Source organism: Piliocolobus tephrosceles, chromosome 13, assembly GCF_002776525.5.
Source record: "Piliocolobus tephrosceles isolate RC106 chromosome 13, ASM277652v3, whole genome shotgun sequence".
NCBI lineage: Eukaryota > Metazoa > Chordata > Mammalia > Primates > Cercopithecidae > Piliocolobus > Piliocolobus tephrosceles.
The window spans coordinates 39428347-39447185 of NC_045446.1; the positions used below are offsets into that span (position 1 = coordinate 39428347).

General features: G+C 33.9%; 1 protein-coding gene across 3 annotated transcripts in view; it reads right to left on the reverse strand.

Moving 5' to 3' along the window:
- The window catches only part of LUZP2 (leucine zipper protein 2), a 599513-nt gene that overhangs the window by 107313 nt on the left and 473361 nt on the right, over nt 1-18839 (reverse strand). For all 3 annotated transcript variants that reach the window (XM_023191520.3, XM_023191522.3, XM_023191521.3), the window contains 2 exons: nt 7396-7470; nt 1888-2055 (listed from right to left, as the gene is read on the reverse strand). In XM_023191520.3, the coding sequence (XP_023047288.1) occupies nt 1888-2055; nt 7396-7470 (243 nt within the window). The remainder of the gene's footprint in view (nt 1-1887; nt 2056-7395; nt 7471-18839) is intronic.

The following is an 18839-nucleotide window of genomic DNA, read 5'->3' on the forward strand; positions in this document are numbered from 1 at the left end:
AGAAAATGTGGCACATCTACACCATGGAATACTATGCAGCCATAAAAAAGGATGAGTTTGCATCCTTTGTAGGGACATGGATGCAGCTGGAAACCATCATTCTGAGCAAACTATCACAAGAAGAGAAAACCAAACACCGCATGTTCTCACTCATAGGTGGGAACTGAACAATGAGTTCACTTGGACTCGGGAAGGGGAACATCACACAATGGGGCCTATCATGGGGAGGGGGGAGGGGGGAGGGATTGCAGGGGAGTTATACCTGATATAAATGATGAATTGATGGGTGCTGACGAGTTGATTGGTGCAGCACACCAACATGGCACAAGTATACATATGTAACAAACCTGCATGTTATGCACATGTACCCTAGAACTTAAAGTATAATAAATAAATAAATAAAAAAAACACAGACAATAATATAATAAAGTTAAATTACGTTGTTTTGAATAATTTTAAAAGAGAAACATTAATATTACATAAGGATCTCACACAGACTAAATCTTTGTAGTTCATAAGTTGACTAGTTACAGATAAGAACAGTATGTCAGAAGATTTATTTCGTTTTACTTATTTTTGACTCTCCATCCTGAAAGTAGCATTTCCCTAATCTACCCACTTTAATTCAAAAATAGGAAATCTCAGAAATAAGCAGTAAGAAAGTCAGATGTAACACATCATTAGATATTTGCATTAGTGGTTCTTAAGTTTTTCTGCGCTCAACCCTTGAGATTTGCATTTAGAAGTCAGGCTGGTATCCATAGCACTCATTTGAATAACAAGTGATGCTCACACAAGTGATCAGAGAACTAGATCTTTCCAACACAGTGCCCAAAACAAAACTCCTTTCTCCAAAGATGATTTCTGGCTGTCAGGATTTATTTCAGTATAGGACCTATAAATTTAAGTTTTTGAAGATTGAAACAAAAGCACCATTAAATATTCTTTGTTTTGTCTAAACTAGGTTGGTGGAGGGAATTTGGAGGAAGATTTCCTCAAATGAGTTGTCGTTAAATGCACCTTAAAGTCCCCTGGGACTCCGAAAAATTACTGATAACTGGAGTCTAACGCCCCCCTCCCCCAAAATCTAATTTAATAGGTCTGGGGAAAAAAATCCCAGGAGTCAGGCTTTTTTAATGTAAATACACCTAAGCACACTTTAACAAATATTTACACTAAGATTCTAATGTGCAGCCAGTTTTGAGAGTTCTGAACTTAAGAAAAAAATAAATACTTTTCTGAAGATACTTATACCCCAGAAAATATTCTCCATATCAAACCTGTGATGTTTATTGCAATGTAATACAAGATATTTTCTTTTAACTTATTCCAACATTATTAGTTTTTGTTTTGTAGTAAACAGTTAGATGATTCTGCCTAAGAAACAGCTAGGTTCTCTATGAAAGAAAAGCTCCCTTCAACAGTCTTCTAGTGACTATGGAGATTTTACAAGCTGGGTTACTACCTTCCATTTTCCTCCTAATCTTTTTTTTTTTTTTTTTTTTAATTATACTTTAAGTTCTAGGGTACATGTGCATAACGTGCAGGTTTGTTACATATGTATACATGTGCCATGTTGGTGTGCTGCACCCATCAACTCATCAGCACCCATCAATTCATCATTTATATCAGGTATAACTCCCCAATGCAACCCTCCCCCCTTCCCCCTCCCCATGATAGGCCCCATTGTGTGATGTTCCCCTTCCGGAGTCCAAGTGAGCTCATTGTTCAGTTCCCACCTATGAGTGAGAACATGCGGTGTTCCTCCTAATCTTTCAATGGATTTGTTATCATACTTGAATCCACTTTGGTGATTATATACACTGGACTTAAAAGACAACGCATTACTTGCTGTTACTTTACAAAGCACAAATAAAAGGTAGGTACCTTGCTTTTGGCCCCTGCATCTGGAAGCTTAGAGGCAATATTTCTTGGTGGGAATAACATCTGAGATGGATTTGATGTGATTAAACTTAAAGGGGGAGGAGGCTGATCACGGAAAACGGATGTCAAGCAGAGCTGCACAGTCTCTTTCATTGCTTTCATCTGTGACTCCTACAAAAAAGAGGCATTAGCATATTTACATTTAGCTATGCTCATCAATTATCTGCTTGCATTCTCCCTTTCCTCTTAGCCTAGACTCCCCACAAAAATACATATCAGTTTTCAAATGTAATTGCCTAATTTATAAATTTCATTATGACATACTTTTTAATCCACACTCAGTCTGTTTCTAGGAGCTAATGCATTTCATGATATATTTTGAACACCGAAATACAAAGATATATCTTACTACTTTCTCCTGAACTAACATGATTTCCATCACGATAGTTTGCAGGAAAGGAAATATACTCTAGGTTACTCTGATGTAGAAAATATCATTTTTTGAAAGTTATCATCTTTATTTAACTTTTATTTTAGGTTTAGGGGCACGTATGAAGGCTTGTTAAATGGGTAAATATGTGTCATGAGGGTTTGTTATACAGATTATTTCATCTACCAGGTCTTCAGCCCAGTACCCAGCAGTTACCCTTTCTACTCCTCTCTACTCTTCTCCTTTCGCCTTCCTCCGCCCTCAAAGTAGACCCCAGTATCTGTTGTTTCCTTCTTTGTGTTCCTAAGTTTTCATCATTTAGCTCCCTTGTGGGAGTGGTGGGTATTTAGTTTCCTGTACCTGCATTAGCTTTCTAAGGATAATAGCCTCTAGCTCCATCCATGTTCCTGAGAAAGACATGATCTCATTTTTATTTTATGGCTGGATATTATTCCGTGGTGTATATGTATCACATATTATTTATCCAATCTGTCATTGAAGGGCATTTAGGTTGATTATATACCTTTGTTATTATGAATAGTGCTGCAATGAACACTCACATGCATGTGTCTTTATGGAAGAAAAATGTGTATTACTCTTGGTGTATACCCAGTAATGGGATGGTTGGGTCAAATGATTGTTCTGCTCTTAGCTCTTTGAGGAATTGCATACTGCTTTCCATGATGGTTGAACTAATTTACATTCCCACTAACTATATAAGTCTTCCCTTTTCTCTGCAACCTCACAACCATCTGTTATTTATTAACTTTTTAATAACAATCATTCTGACTGGTGTGAGATGATATCTCATTGTGATTTTGATTTGCATTTCTCTAATAATTAGTAATATTGAGCTTTTTTCATATGCTGGTTGGCCAGATGTATGTCTTCTTTTGAAAAGTGTCTATTCATGTCCTTTGCCTACTTTTTAATGAGGTTGTTTGTTTTTCTCTTATAAATTTAAGTTCCTCATATATGCTAGATATTAGACCTTTGTCAGATGCATACTTTGCAAATATTTCAACCTAGTCTATAAGTTGTCTGTTTACTCTGCTGATGAAACTTGCCGTCTTTCTTTCTGCATCTACTTTCTGTATTTAGAATCATTGCCATAGCAATGTAGATTCTCACGTTTCTCAGATTAGCCTATACCTCTACTTGATTTCCCCACATAATGGAAAAAACAAATTTGTCTCCGATAAAACTCTCATTTTCTTTGGGCCTTGTTAGATAATATTGTCAGGGGTGTTTGAACCAGAGCAATTCCATCTTGAATAGGGGCTGGGCTTAGACCTACTGGGCTGCATTCCCAGATTAGGCATTAAAAGTCACAGGGTGAGACAGGAGGTCAACACAAGATATAGGTCATAAAGATCTTGCTGATAAAACAGATTACAGTCAAGAATCCAGCCAAAACCAAGAAGGCAATGAGGGTGACCGCTAGTCATCCTCACTGCTCATTATATACTAATTATAATGCATTAGCATGCTAACAGACACCCCCAACTGCACCATGATATTTTACAAATGCCATGACAAGGTCACAAAGTTACCCTATATGGCCTAAAAATGGGAGAAACCCTCAGGTCCGAATTGCCCACCACTTACCTAATGACTATTAAGTTCCTCTAACTTAACAGAGTCTATTACTCATACACAGGTTTGGCTTGACTCAGTTCCATGAGCAAAACCCAGAGGATGATTTTACACCACGATGGCATTACATTTTTATTTATACTGTTAGGTGTTATTTGTTTTAAACTGCAGGCTACTGTCTACTTTGAAGTTTGCTAAAACAAGCTGTCACTTAATGAAATATGATGTAAACCGTGTACAGCCAGTCTTGTTTTTGCTCTGTCTTTCCACTCCCTGCGGCACACCACTTTTCCCACTTGTTTCAAAATGTGATAGTAAAATGAAAGTTCCTTAACTAAAATGCCCTGTTTATCACAACATCCTTTGTATATAGACCTTCAAGCATCTCAAACTCATTTCCATATTACAACCTTTACAAATGCTGCTTCCTCTGCTTGCAGAACCCTTCTTCCAAATACCCATATAGAAACTACCGCTTAAAATATATGTATCAGCTCACACACTATTTTCATGGAAACAGCCCCTATCACCCTTTCCAGGAATGCGTCTTTCTTAAAATTGTTAATATATTTTCTAATTTTATATCTTATTTAGTCCTTATCATCATTTCAAATTATCTTGTTGTTTATATGTTTTATGTTCACTTTTAGCAAACTTTTTTGAAGGCTGGTATCCTTTCTGTGGTATCACCAGTTTCTAACACAACTCATGCTTGTTATATAAAAAATTAAACAAATCCTCCAGAGAATATAGGTTAGTGCTCTGTTACAAGAGAAAATAATGAAATATTTCTCATTTTATCTTGTATATTAGAAAATAAACTTATTTTATATATTAAAAAATACTACCACTTACACTGTATAATATGAAAAGTTTATAAGAAATTATTTCTCATATGTGATCCTAAGATAGTAAAAGATTTAAGAGATAGTTTTTTTGTTGTTGTTGTTTTTTTTGTTTGTTTGTTTTGTTTTGTTTTTGGTGTGTGTTAGTACTTTTCTCAGAAGAAAATGCATTTTGTCTGGGGACAACAAGATATATATTGCAAAGACAACTGTGCCCCTAATATCTAATCTCTACACAAATGAAACTTTACAAGATATTTTTCATGTTACCTTAATTCTTTTGCATACAGACACCAAGTCCTCAACTGCAGGCTTTGGAAATACCATGAGAGGCTGTGAGGCCAAACGCTTTCTCCCTAACTTTATTTCTGCCATGAAATCAGCTCAGAGAGCCTGGGAAAGTCATTCAATGTTTTGGGACCTCTGCTCCAGTGATATTCAGGTCCCGTGTATGTAGGATGACTAGAATGCTTATTCATTTAGGTCAGGTCTTTATTTTTAATTAAGAAGTATTTGTTATATTCCTGCTATGTGCCAGACACTGTGTAGTGGCAAAAAGATTTCTCATTCTGTTATTACTCAGTCATTGGAGTCTATGCAGGTCACCTATTTTACCTATGTAATCTGTAATATGGATGTAATAATGTATGATTTCCCGGGTGAAATTTTGTGGGGGACAGAAACTATACAAATAGTTTTAATGTAAAAGTTTGAGAGATTTTTCTTAGCATAAGGCTTCTCTTATATTCCAGTAGCTGAGGCCAACCATATATAATTCATAAGATATTGCCAAATAAATAATTGATTGGAAACTCAAGGTTGATTCTTAGCTCTTGATAATATTGTTTATACTGAGACACTAAACTGAGACTTCTTTCATTAAATATGTCATACAAATCAAGTTGAAGTGTTAAGAGTTTTTCATAATATGTATGAAGTACTTAAGATTATTTGAATTCCAGATATATTCTTGGGAACTAGATACTCAAAGAGTATTTTAAAAACCTCATATAAAGATGATGGAGAGAGGTGAAAATCCATTTCATTAAGCTGTAGTTTTTATCCCTTTTGAAGTCAGCTAGCATTTCTATCTGACTTTATGGCTACAGTTTATGAGCCTCATATGTATCTTACACGTGATTTGTTAAAATCAGCCTCCAGTAATATAAAAGGCATTTACAGTTACCAAAAGGCATGACAAGATCTCAAGGTTAAAGAGGGAATTGTTATCACAGAGAAGCAGTCGGTGATCTCATTCAGTAACAATAATAACTTCTAAGCTTACTTACTGAATGTTTTCCAGGCATTGTACCTAGTACTGTAAATTTTGGCTGTGTGTAATTTTCTCATCACCATTATAAATAAAGTTTATTGTTATTCTCAATGAGACGTAAAGATTTTGAGGAATTTGAACATGATCATTCAGTTGAAGAGTCATGATTTGAACACAAGTAAACTATCTCTGGAGACCGTTATTTAACCACTGCAACATCAGGCTCTCATCCCGAAATTTAGGGACATAATGACAGGGGTTAGGAGGTGGAATTGGAAGTAGAAGAGCATCGAATGGGTAAGAATATGTACAACTAAAGATGGAGGAACAACTCTACAATAAGCCTGAGCTCTGTGACTCAGGCCAAATTCCAGTTGCAAAATAAAGTGTTTTGTGACTATACCGTGCCCTATGACCCACGGGTACTTACAAAATACATATGTATTCTCTGTGCTTCTGTTGCCTCATGTCTCAGCATACAATTATTTCCTAATTTTTAGTGCTAAACAAAATTGTGAGAGATATGGGACCCAAGACCTTGTCTCATATATTTTCTATTTTCCATTGTACCTAGCATAGGATGGCCACAACAAAAAAGGCACTTCAAAACTATTTAGTCATTGATTGACTAAAAGGATTATGTGAGGTCAAATGGGAAAACACTTAATATCATGAAGAATATTCCAAGAGTCAGAGAGGGTAACAACTCAGAGAAGACCAGCCTGCTTCAGAATCATGGGAATCTAATGATCTTCTAGGATTTAAACCATATTCCAGCGATTGTGCATCCATTTATGTATATTTGTTAATATTATGTTTCAATTACTATTTCCAAATTTGAGTATAGAAAATATATAAAAATAGGTGCATTGATTATCTTACAGTAAACAGTTAAATTACTTCCAATTATTAATATAAACATTGCTATACTCAGTGTTATTGTGCATGTTTCCAAGCAAATATAGATAAATATAAACAAGATATACACATTCAAAAACTGGTTATAACAATTTGATGCAAATAATTAGTTCCTTTTGCTTCATAACTCAGTCACCCAGAGTTAATATATAGTGTCTTATTGATGTTTTAAAGCATGTTTATTCACAGTATTATGGAATAAATATACCAGTGAGGTGAAAAATGGAGCCATAAACTCACAAAGACTGAACCTTCAGTCAATTTACTGTAGCAGCTAAACAAAGAAATAATGGGATTCCAAAGAAGATATCAAATCTTCCTGAATTCTCTAACTATCTTATATACACAGCATCTGGAAACACATTAATAAATCAAGAGAAGCAATGAACATACTTTAACTTTTCTTTTGCTAAAACTAAAGTTGTAATGGCTCATGAATGTAGACTTACCCTGTCGAGAGCTGCTTTCTCCAGTTCATTTTTGGCTACAGCTAATTTTTGTTCCAGATCAGTAAGCTGTTGAGCCTGCAAAATAAGAGATAAATCTTCTAGACAAAGTAATTTCCCTATATATTTTAAGCATCTGTCATATATTGCCAAAAATTGTAAAAAGAGAGAAGAGGAAAAAAAAAAAAAAAAAAAAAAAAAAACAGTGTCCTGTAAGATTCATTTAGAATTCAGGTTAAAAATACTATATATCATGATAATTTGATGTGAAGAATATTTAATATGCAGAAAATGGTAGTTCTGGATGAATATGCACTAAATGCTTCACTAGACCAAAACATCTAGTTTTAAGGACCCAATTCAAGTCTCTAGGAATACTTGTGATTTAAATCCATCACTTATATTTCTAGTTGGTATAGACTGAATTTTATCCCCCCAAAATGTATATGTTGAAGCCTCAACTCTTATTCTCACTGTATTTGGAGACAGAGCACTCTGGGGGTAATTTAAATTAAATGAAGTCACAAGAGTGAGGACTTAATTCCATAGGACACATGTTAATGTAAAGAGAGGGAAAAAACAACGAGATACTTCTTTGCGCTCACAGGTATGGACCAAGTGAAGACACACAGAGAAGGCACAGTCTACAAGCCAGGAAGAGACTTCACCAGAAACTAAACATATGGACACCTCACTCTGGGACTTCTAGCATGCAGAACTGTGAGATAATAGATTTTTATTGTTTAAGACACCTAGTCAATGGTATTTTGTTATGGCAGCCCAAGCAGACAAATGTACTAGTATGTACTCTAGTTTTATTATTGTTTTTTTGTTTTTTAATCCCATATACTTCTCTATCCTACCATATCTCTATACCACTACAAGTGTCATTATTGTGCTATTAGAAGAGAAAAGCAGTACCCTCAGATTTGGAAGTTATATATTCAAATCTTGCCTCCACCATTTTCCAGCTATATGATCTTAGGCAAAGCCCTTGACTTTTCTAAACTGGAAATGACAATACTTATTCTACACCGCACTAGCCAGGCTCAAATTAGGAATATGAAGAATTGGAAGTTCATTATCTGCATACATATAGCATTTGCACTGCCTTGCTTTATTCCATTATTGTTCCATTTACCCATTCATCCTTTGATTAATCTCTGTGTTCTCCACTATTTCAGGCATGGTGCTGGGCCATGAGAATTGCTGAGATTAGTTAAAACAACAACCACAACCACAACCACAACAACAGCCATAACAAATATTTTCTCTAAATAACCTACAAAATTATATTTTTAAATTGTTTACATCTTACAGTTGATTGTAGTATCCGTTGAGAGCAAGAAAAATAAAATGCATTTAATTTTCTATATGAAAGTTGCCATTTTATTAGGTATCAAAATTCATTCAATAATTTTATAATTCAGCAAATATTACATATGTTTTAATATAAATCAAAAACCATTCTCTGAACTAATTATAGAACAATGAAGACAAAGAAACCCTTGTCTTTAAAAAGAGACAGACTATACATATATAAAATCAGATAGTGACAGTTGCTATAAGGAAAATGAAGCTAAAAAAAGGAATAGAGTGTGTGAGAGGTTACATTAATCAACATATTAATATTGTAAATATTTACAATAAACCCAGCTTACAGTCAAAATGTTGGTGGATCCCTAGAGTAATACTTCAACCCAGCCAAGATCACTGGCCCCGGTCAACTCCCATATGAACATTTTCCCTATTTATTCGTTGATTTAAAAATAATATGTTTTACCATAACAATGCACTACATTATTTTCTCCTTCTCAATCTTTCTTCATATACTGACCTTATTTTACCTCAAAAGTGCTAAGTTTATCTATATTGCAAGGTCTTAAAAATTCCCAGAATGATTTTCTTCTTCTCATCATTTAGATATCTGCTAAAATTTATTTAATCATAACAGTATTCCTGATAACTCATATCTACATGGGTTAATTAGCTTCTATTGTGAAATAGAAACCCAAACTCAGAGGCTCAAAGAAATAAGAATTTATAAATTTTATATTTAAATCACATGTATTTCATTTTATCGGTAGAAACATTATCTGCCATAAATACATAGAACTACTTATGTAAAATTCCCTTTTATAATGTGTGTAAGAAAATGCTAGTTCCAGCATCATGACAGAATCAAATCCACATATAACAATATTAATCTTAAAGGTAAATGGAGTAAATGCCCCCAATTAAAAGAAACAGAATGCCAAGGTTGATAGAGTCAAGACCCATCTGTATGCTGTCTTCAAGAGATCCATCTCATGTGCAAAGACACACATAGGTTCAAAATAAAGGGATGGAGGAAAATTTACCAAGCAAATGAAAAAAACAAAAAAGCAGAGGTCACAATCTTAGTTTCTGACAAAATAGACATTAAATCAACAAAGATCAAAAAAGATAAAGAAGGGCATTACATAATGGTAAAGGGTTCAATTCAACAAGAAGAACTAACTATTCTAAATATATATGCACCCAATACAGGAGGACTCAGATTCTTAAAGTAAGTCCTTAGAGACCTACAAAGAGACTTATATTTCCACATGATAATAGTGGGAAATGTTAAGACCCCATGGACAATATTAGACAAACAAAGGTAATTAGGAACTTAACTCAGCTCTGGATCAAGCAAACCTGATAGATATCTACAGAACTTTCCATCAAAAACTAACATAAGATACATTCTTCTCATTGCTGCATGTCTCTCACTCTAAAATTGATCACATAATTGGAAGTAAAACACTCCTCGGTAAATGCAAAGGAACTGAAATCATAACAAACAGTCTCCCAGATTGAAGACTAAGAAATTAATTCAAAACCGCAAAAGTACATGGAAATTGAACAACCTGCTGCTGAATGACTTCTGGCTAAATAATAAAATTAAGACAAAAATGAATAAGTTATTTAAAACTAATGAGAACAAAGAGACAACATACCAAAATCTCTGGGATGCAGCTAAAACAATGTTAAGAAGGAAATTTATAGCACCAAAAACCCACATGAAAAAACTAGAAGAATCTCAAATTAACAACCTAACAACACAACTTAAAGAACTAGAGAATCAAGAGCAAACCCCAAATCTAGCAAAAGGCAAGAAATAACCATATCAGAGCTGAACTGAAGGAGCTAGAGACACAAAATAACCTACAAAAAAATCAATGAATGCAGGAACTGTTTTTTTGAAAAAACTAATAAATGTATAGAATGCTAGCTAGACTACTAAAGAAAAGAGAGAAGACACAAATAGACACAATTAGAAAGAATCATGGAAATATCGCCATTGACCACCACAGGAATATTAAAAAAAAAAAAAAAAAAAATCAGAGAACACTATAAACACTTCTATGCACATGAACTAGAAAATCTAGAAGAAATGAGTAAGTTCTTGGAAACAAACAGCTTCCCAAGACCGAACTAGGAAGAAACTGATTCCATAAACAGTCCAATAATGTGTTCTAAAATTGAAGCAGTAATAAATAGCCTACCAACGAAAAAACCGCAGGATCAGACGTACTTACAGCTGAAATATACCAGAGGTACAAAGAAGAGCTGGGACCATTTCTACTAAAACTATTACAAGCGGTTGAAAAGTAAGGACTCCTCCCCAATGCATTTTATGAAGTCAGCCTCATTCTGACACCAAAACCTGGCAGACATACAACAACAACAAAAAGAAAACTTCAGGCAAATATCCTTGATGAACATCAATGCAAAAACCCTCAATAAAATGCTGGCAAACCGAATCCAGAAGGACATCAAAAAGTTTATCCACCACAATCAAGTTGGATTTACACTCAGAATGCAAGTCTGGTTCAACATACGCAAATCAATAAATGTTATTCATCACACAAACAGAACTAAAGAAAAAAATCCACATGATTATCTCAAGAGGCACAGAAAAGGCCTTTGATATAATTCAGCATCCCTTCATGCTCAACACTCTCATTAAACTAGGTATTGAAGGAACATACTTAAAAATAATAAGGTCTTTCGCTTTAGAGAGACAGCAGAACAAAGATGGTAGGAGATGAACTTTGCAGCTCACATTGAAATTGGAATACTAGTTTTTACCCCTTACTAATTTTCAATACTTAAATATTTAATATTCCCATGCTTCAGTTTCCTCTTCTTTAAAGATGAATAATAGTACTTAACATATAGGCTTATTGGGAGAATTAAATTAGTCAATATCTTTAAAATACTTATAGTAGTACCAGCTCAATAGTAATACATGACTATATGATAAGTAATATAGTCTATATTACCTGCCATAAATTCATCATAAAGGTACTAAATATAACAATTCAGGAAGCTTGTATCAGGGCAGGAAGAATAAATTTCAGCAAAAATAGCAAATTTGCATTTGAAAGTTTTATTGCCATTCATGCCCGTTTTTTATTTATTTATTTATTTATTTTTTATTTTATTTATTTATTTTTTTAATTTTTTATGGAGTCTCACTTTGCTGTCACCCAGGCTGGAGTGCAGTGGCATGATCTTGGCTCACTGCAACCTCTGCCACCTGGGTTCAAGTGATTCTCATGCCTCAGTCTCCCGAGTAGTTGCGATTACAGGTGCATGCCACCACACCCAGCTAATTTTTGTATTGTTTTAGTAATAACAGAGTCTTGCCATTGTGGTCAGGCTAGTCTCAATCTTGTGACTTCAGATGATCTGCCTGCCTCAGCCTCCCAAAGTGCTGGGATTACAAGCATGAGTCACCACACCTGGCCATGCCCAGGGTTTTAATAATTTACCTTTTCTAGGAAGTCACTCAACCTGGTAAAAATCCAGCCAATAGATGTTGGGAAACCAGAGTTGAAAAAAAGAGTAAGAAAAAATAATAAAAGGACTTGCAGATATCATCCCATATTGTAATACTTTGATCCTAGTTTGGAAAGGATACTGGATTAAATCATACGGAGTAGTTATAAATTTTTTCATAATTATTTAAAAAATATTTCAACTCTTATTTTAGATACAGAGAGTACATGTGAAGATTTGTTACATGGGGATATTGCATGATGCTGAGGTTTGCAATATAGATACCATCATGCCAATAGTGACTACAGTACCCAGTATGTAGTTTTTCAACCCAACACCCTCCTTCCACCCTCTAGTACGGTGGTCCCCAGTCCCTATGCCACAGACTGGTACTGCTCTGTGGTTTGATAGGAACTGGGCAGCACAGCAGGAGGTAAGCAGCTGGCAAGTGGGCAAAGCAGAACTCTACCTCCTGTCAGGTCAGCAGCAGCATTAGATTTTCATAGGGGCATGAACCCTATTGTGAACTGAGCATACAAGGGATCTAGGCTGTGTGCTGTTTATGAGAATCTAGTGACAAATGTAATGCACTTGAATAATCATGAACCCACTCTCTGGCCCCATCTTAAGTACGTGGAAAAATGGTCTTCTATGATACTGGTCACTGGTACCACAAAGGTTGAGGATAATTGCTCTAGTAGACGACAGTGTCCACTGTTCCCATATTTACGTCTATGTGCATTCCATGCTTATCTCTTTCTTATAAGTGAGAACATGTAGCATTTAGTTTTATGTTCCTGTATTAATGTGCTTAGAATTATGGCCTCCATTTTCATCCATGTTGCTGCAAAGGACATAATTTCATTCTTTTTATGGCTGCCTATTATTCCGTGGTGTGTATGTACCACATTCTTAATGTAAATTCTTAATATACTTTATTAACAACTATGAAAATGTAGAACCTCAAATTTTTATAGACCATAAAAAGCTGGAGCTTAGTTTTGTTTCTGGTTCAGTTACTTTAAGTGTAGTGCTCCAAGGGGGTATTACTTGTTATTTTTTCTCAGAATGAACCTTAAGTAGAGCTAGATTCTAAAGGATAGCACCAGTAATGTGTTAGGTGCATAAACTCTGTTTTCTTCTAGGATACATTAAGGTATAACTGTGTTGGATAAAGCAGAAAAGAAAAAGGATTTGAGGCTAGATGATTACATTTTATCTGAAATTTCAGTGAATCATTTTATAAAATTTTGGCAACTAGCTAAATTTGCAAAGTTCTAACTCATCAGTCATACAGAAGATTTGTAATTCAAAGATTCTGAAGTAACTTATTGATAAAATTTTTAAAAATTATTCCTTCACCCCTTTCCCTGCAGGTAAAATTATCCAGTTGTCTTTATTATTTCTGATAAATTTCACTGAGGTTTATAAAATATAAAACTATACCTTACTTTCCTCTAAAAAGGATGTGAGACAATTTCACAGTAAACGTAATAAAATCTTAAAGACAAGTAAATCATATCAGGTTTATGGAAAAAAATATATGATAATATGCTGCATGAATGTGATGTAAAGGTAGGGTAGGGGATGAAACAGCAGAAAAAAGCACTGATAGTGGAGCCATAAAACTTCTGTCTTGGCTGAGCTTTGGCTGAGCTGAAAATTTTGTTCCAAGACTTCTGGCAGCCACTTGTAAAATGTAATGCTCTTGGCTCCAAAATTCTCATTATCAAAGACAGTAAACCTACCAGAGACACAGAAGATTCAGAAGTTTTCCAAGTAGTAGGTTCTAAAATAAACTTCTAACAGATTTTATAATGCAACTCAGAACACCATTTTTAAGGCGCTAAGAACATAAAGTACAAATGCATGATTCATCTTAATTCCTAAGATAATTCCTAGAATTTCTCAAGAAAGAGAAAGTGAAAGTGTGTGTGTGTGTGTTCCCACAAAAACACAGAAAACCAGATGAACAAGTCATAAGATGAACTTGCCTCCTAAGACGTGAGTAGTAACTCCACTCTTTCTCATCCATTCTGCCTCACATTCTTTTGCAGCCATACACGCTAGGTGAGATCTCAGCGCTCAGTTGCAAAGATGGAGATGTAATTTCTTAAAGCAATCACTCTATCTCAACTCTTAACTTTCCAGTTAAATAATTGAAATTATATTTAGGCACTTAAATGACTTTATGCAGAAACTAGAATATATTTACTGATGTTTTCTGGAACAAAAACTGTCTCTTCTTCATCTAAGGGAAGATATAGTATATTATTTCTCTTTGCAGAGTAATATGAAGATGTTTAGGCCTAAACTCAAGTATACATTATTGCTATAATAAAAGAGAACAGCAGGAGGCTATACTGTCCTATAGAATAAAATAAAACAAAAAAATAAGAAATAAATATAGAGCAGGCTTTGGTGACATGAAAAACCCATTCAAACTGTGCCTGAAATCAATGAACCCTGCATTTTCAGTTAATGTAAAGAAATATTTTTTTCTTAAATTCTAGTTAGATATTTATATTTCCTGATATTTAAAGAAAGATTAGGCTATTATCCTTAGCAAACTAAAACAAGAGCAGAAAACCAAATACTGTATATTCTCACTTATAAGAGGGAGCTAAATGATAAGAACTTAGGAACACAAAGAAGGAAATAACAGGCACTAGAGTTACTTGAGTGGGGAGGAGGAGTAGAAAGGAGGGAAAGGAGCAGAAAAGATAACTATTGCGTACTGGGATTAATACCTGGGTGAGAAAATAATATGTGCAACAAACCCCCAGGACAAGGGTTTACCCATGCAACATACATTCACATGTACTCTCAAAACTAAAATATAACTTAAAAAAAAAAAAAGGATTCAAATTATCTGCCTCTAGACATGACAGAGATGACAGGGTAATCAATATCAGACTATCGCTCCTCCTATAAACAATTATGAACAATTGTGCCAGGCTATGAACTTTGAAATACAGGAGACTGACTAGGTAAGACCCATGACTGCATCAGTTTTCTGCCTGATGACAATTTCTTAACCAAGGTGCAAAGAGCAATGGCCCAAGAAGATCACTGTAGTTGTACTGAGCTATCGAGGTGGAAAGCAGAGTTTAGAACAGATCAAATGGCTACAATATGTGGTACAGGGCATCAGAGAAGTATGAAGTGAGCAGGGGTGGGGCTCCCAAAAATCAGCTTGGGTAATAGGAGGAGTGTTCCTGTACATCCTTGGCTGAGAGTTGCTCTACACATACCAGGGTAATAAATTATACAAGGGCAATAATAGAACAAATTCTACATGGCTGAGAGGAGAGGAGAAAAACTCAAGGTTAAGCACTGTAGAAGGATAAGAGCTCCAAAGACACCCATAAACTCTTAACACCACAGGCAATCAAAACAGCAGTCTTTAGATTAATAGCTAAGCACTAAAGAGTTGTTGGCAAACTACAGCCCACAGTCAAAATCTTGCTTACTGACTGATTTTGTATATAAATTTTATTAAAACACAACCACCTTTATTTGTTTAACTATTGTCTGGTTGCTTTTGTGCTACAACGGTGGAATTCAGTAGTTAACCATATGGCCTGTACAGACTAAAATATTTACTGTGTGTTCACCTACAGCAAATGTTTTTTGATCTCTGCCCTAGAATAATCCCTATTTTGAACATACCTTAAAAAAAAAAATCTAAATCAAACCTGGACAGGATTTTGGAGGGGTGGGGACACATCTTTGGAGGTTTAGCTCAATTAAATGAGAGGAGCTTGGGTACTACCTTGAACTTTTTAAGTATTGGCACTAGGCAAAGTATAAAACAAATCCTGCATGAATCAAGTTGATTACCAGTACTTTAACAGCATTCTAGAAAAAAAAAAAAATTGAAAATATTCACAAGATAAAATCTGGAGTCTCCATAATATATCAACCAAAATCTCCATCGCAACATAAAATCTCACTAGTTATTAATATAATATATATGTATATATGATCCAAAGTCACACACAAGAGTAAAGAATTATAACCAATATCTAGATAGTCTATATGTTGAATATAGCAGAAAAACACTTTAAGGCAGCTATTAAAAATAGGATTAAGAACTTATAGGTAATGTGTTCTTGATAAAAGAGGAAATCTTAACATAAAAGTTGCACACCATTATTTTAAAAAGCAAATGAAAACTCTAAAAAATGAATCGGATGCACATTAAAAAATAAAGATGACAGAAAAAGAGTCAGTAAATATGACATGATATTAATAGAAATGATTCACTCTGAAGAGAAAAAAAGCTTGAAGAAAGATGAACAGGGTCTCAAAAATGCTCAGAAAAATATTAAACACTTTAACATATGTACATTGGAATACTAGAAAGAAAAGAGTGTGAAAAAAGAGAAAAAATGAATTTCGAATTGTTAGGAAAAAATTTAATGAAGACTGTGAAAAACATTTGTGTTGAAAATTACAAAACATTACTAAGACTAATAACAAAAATTTTAAATAATCAGAAAGATGTCCAGTGACTATGAATTAAAATATTTTTTGCAATTGAATGAGATATTTACTATTCTTATGATATCTGGTCTCCCTAAATTAATGTACAGATAAAATACAAACAGACTGTAATTCCCACAGATAATTTTTGGTAAATTTGTCAAGCTATTTCTGAAATGTGTATCCAAAATCTTTAGAAAAGCACTAGCTGTAGGACTAATACTATTTGATTTTAAGACTAACTCTAAAGCTACATTAATGGCAGTGTGTCGTTGGCATAAGCATAGACATATATGACAACGGATCAGGAAAGAATCTGGAAACTGACCCAAATATATGATCAGTTGAAAACATACATAGTTATTTGATTGTTGAGAAAGACAAAGTGTAATTCAATGCATAAAAATACTAAATTTAATAAATAATTAGAAAGCAATTGAAGATTTTATCATATATTATATATAAATATATATGTTATACAAACTTTATATATGCATGCACATTATATATGTATATATCCATTATATCCATTATATAATATAAATACATATTTTTATTATACATGTTTTTATATTATATAATGGATATATCCAATTAATATAATGAATATATTATGTCCACTATATATATACAACATATAGTATAAAATATATATTTTGCACATGCACACACATTGTATATGTATATATGTATATAAAATGTATATATTATAGTGTATAAAATATACATTATATATCTTATATATAACATATAATCTATTATATATAAACATAATGTGTGTGTGCATGTGTAAAATCAACCCTAATCTTTTCCTCACACTATTCACAAACAAAAATGAGAAATGAATTATAGACCTAAGTGTAAAAGCTCAAACATAAATCCTCTAGAAGAAAATCACTGTGACTTGGAGATAGACAAATATTTCTTAAACAGACAAAAAAGCCCAAATATTAGAAAAATATAAATATAATTTATGATATACAAAATGTTGCTCTTCAGTAGACACTGCAGAGAGAATGAAAAGCCAAGTCACAAACAAGAGAAAATTATGTATCAGTGAAAGGACTAGAATCCAAAATATACAAATGAAACTTACAGTTCATCAATAAGAAGACAACCATTAAAAAAGTTAAATAGACTTAGGTAGTAAATAAATTAAAAATACAAACAACCACATTATTTAAAAATTGATCAAATAATTGAATAAATAAAAAGTGGTTTATTCATACATAAAATGGCTATATTCAAAATACAAAAATGCTCATGAAAATATGTTCAACGTAATTATTTATCAGATAAAGCAAGTAAAACTATAATAAAACACCACTTCTACTAGAAGACCTAAATGTACTATCTTGATTTATGTTTAAGAATATCTAAAAATTACTCCAGGAGAGATTAATGATCCATGAGTCACAGTTACTGCACGATCTTTGCGACTTACCATTTGATCTCAAATTTCCTGTGTGCAAAGTAAGAATTTTTGAGTAGATGATTTTTAAATGCTCTATCTAGCCGGGCGCGGTGGCTCAAGCCTGTAATCCCAGCACTTTGGGAGGCCGAGACGGGCGGATCACGAGGTCAGGAGATCGAGACCACCCTGGCTAACACGGTGAAACCCCATCTCTACTAAAAATCCAAAAAAAAAAAAAACTAGCCGGGCGAGGTGGCGGGCGCCTGTAGTCCCAGCTACACCGGAGGCTGAGGCAGGAGAATGGCGTGGACCCGGGAGGCGGAGCTTGCAGTGAGCTGAGATCCGGCCACTGCACTCCAGCCCGGGCAACAGAGCAAGACTCCGTCTCAAAAAAATAAAATAAAATAAATAAAAAAAATAAATGCTCTATCTAAAGGAATTTATAACTCCTCGGATGTTTTCTATATTAATAGACACATCCAGTTAATGTACCAGAGTAGACACAATAACATGTGATTTTATTTCCTAATATTTCTTCTTTAAATGAGCCATTTAATATTCTACATGCATTTCATATTGTTCCTTCTTTAAACTCTCTTGTTAAACTTCTCTTCAAAACTGTAAGTATTAATTTAAAAATTATACATAAAATTATCATACTAGTTTATTAATCATTTTAATGACTAGACAGACACTTTTTAAACTTTATTAACCTATAACTTTTCTTCAAAAGTGC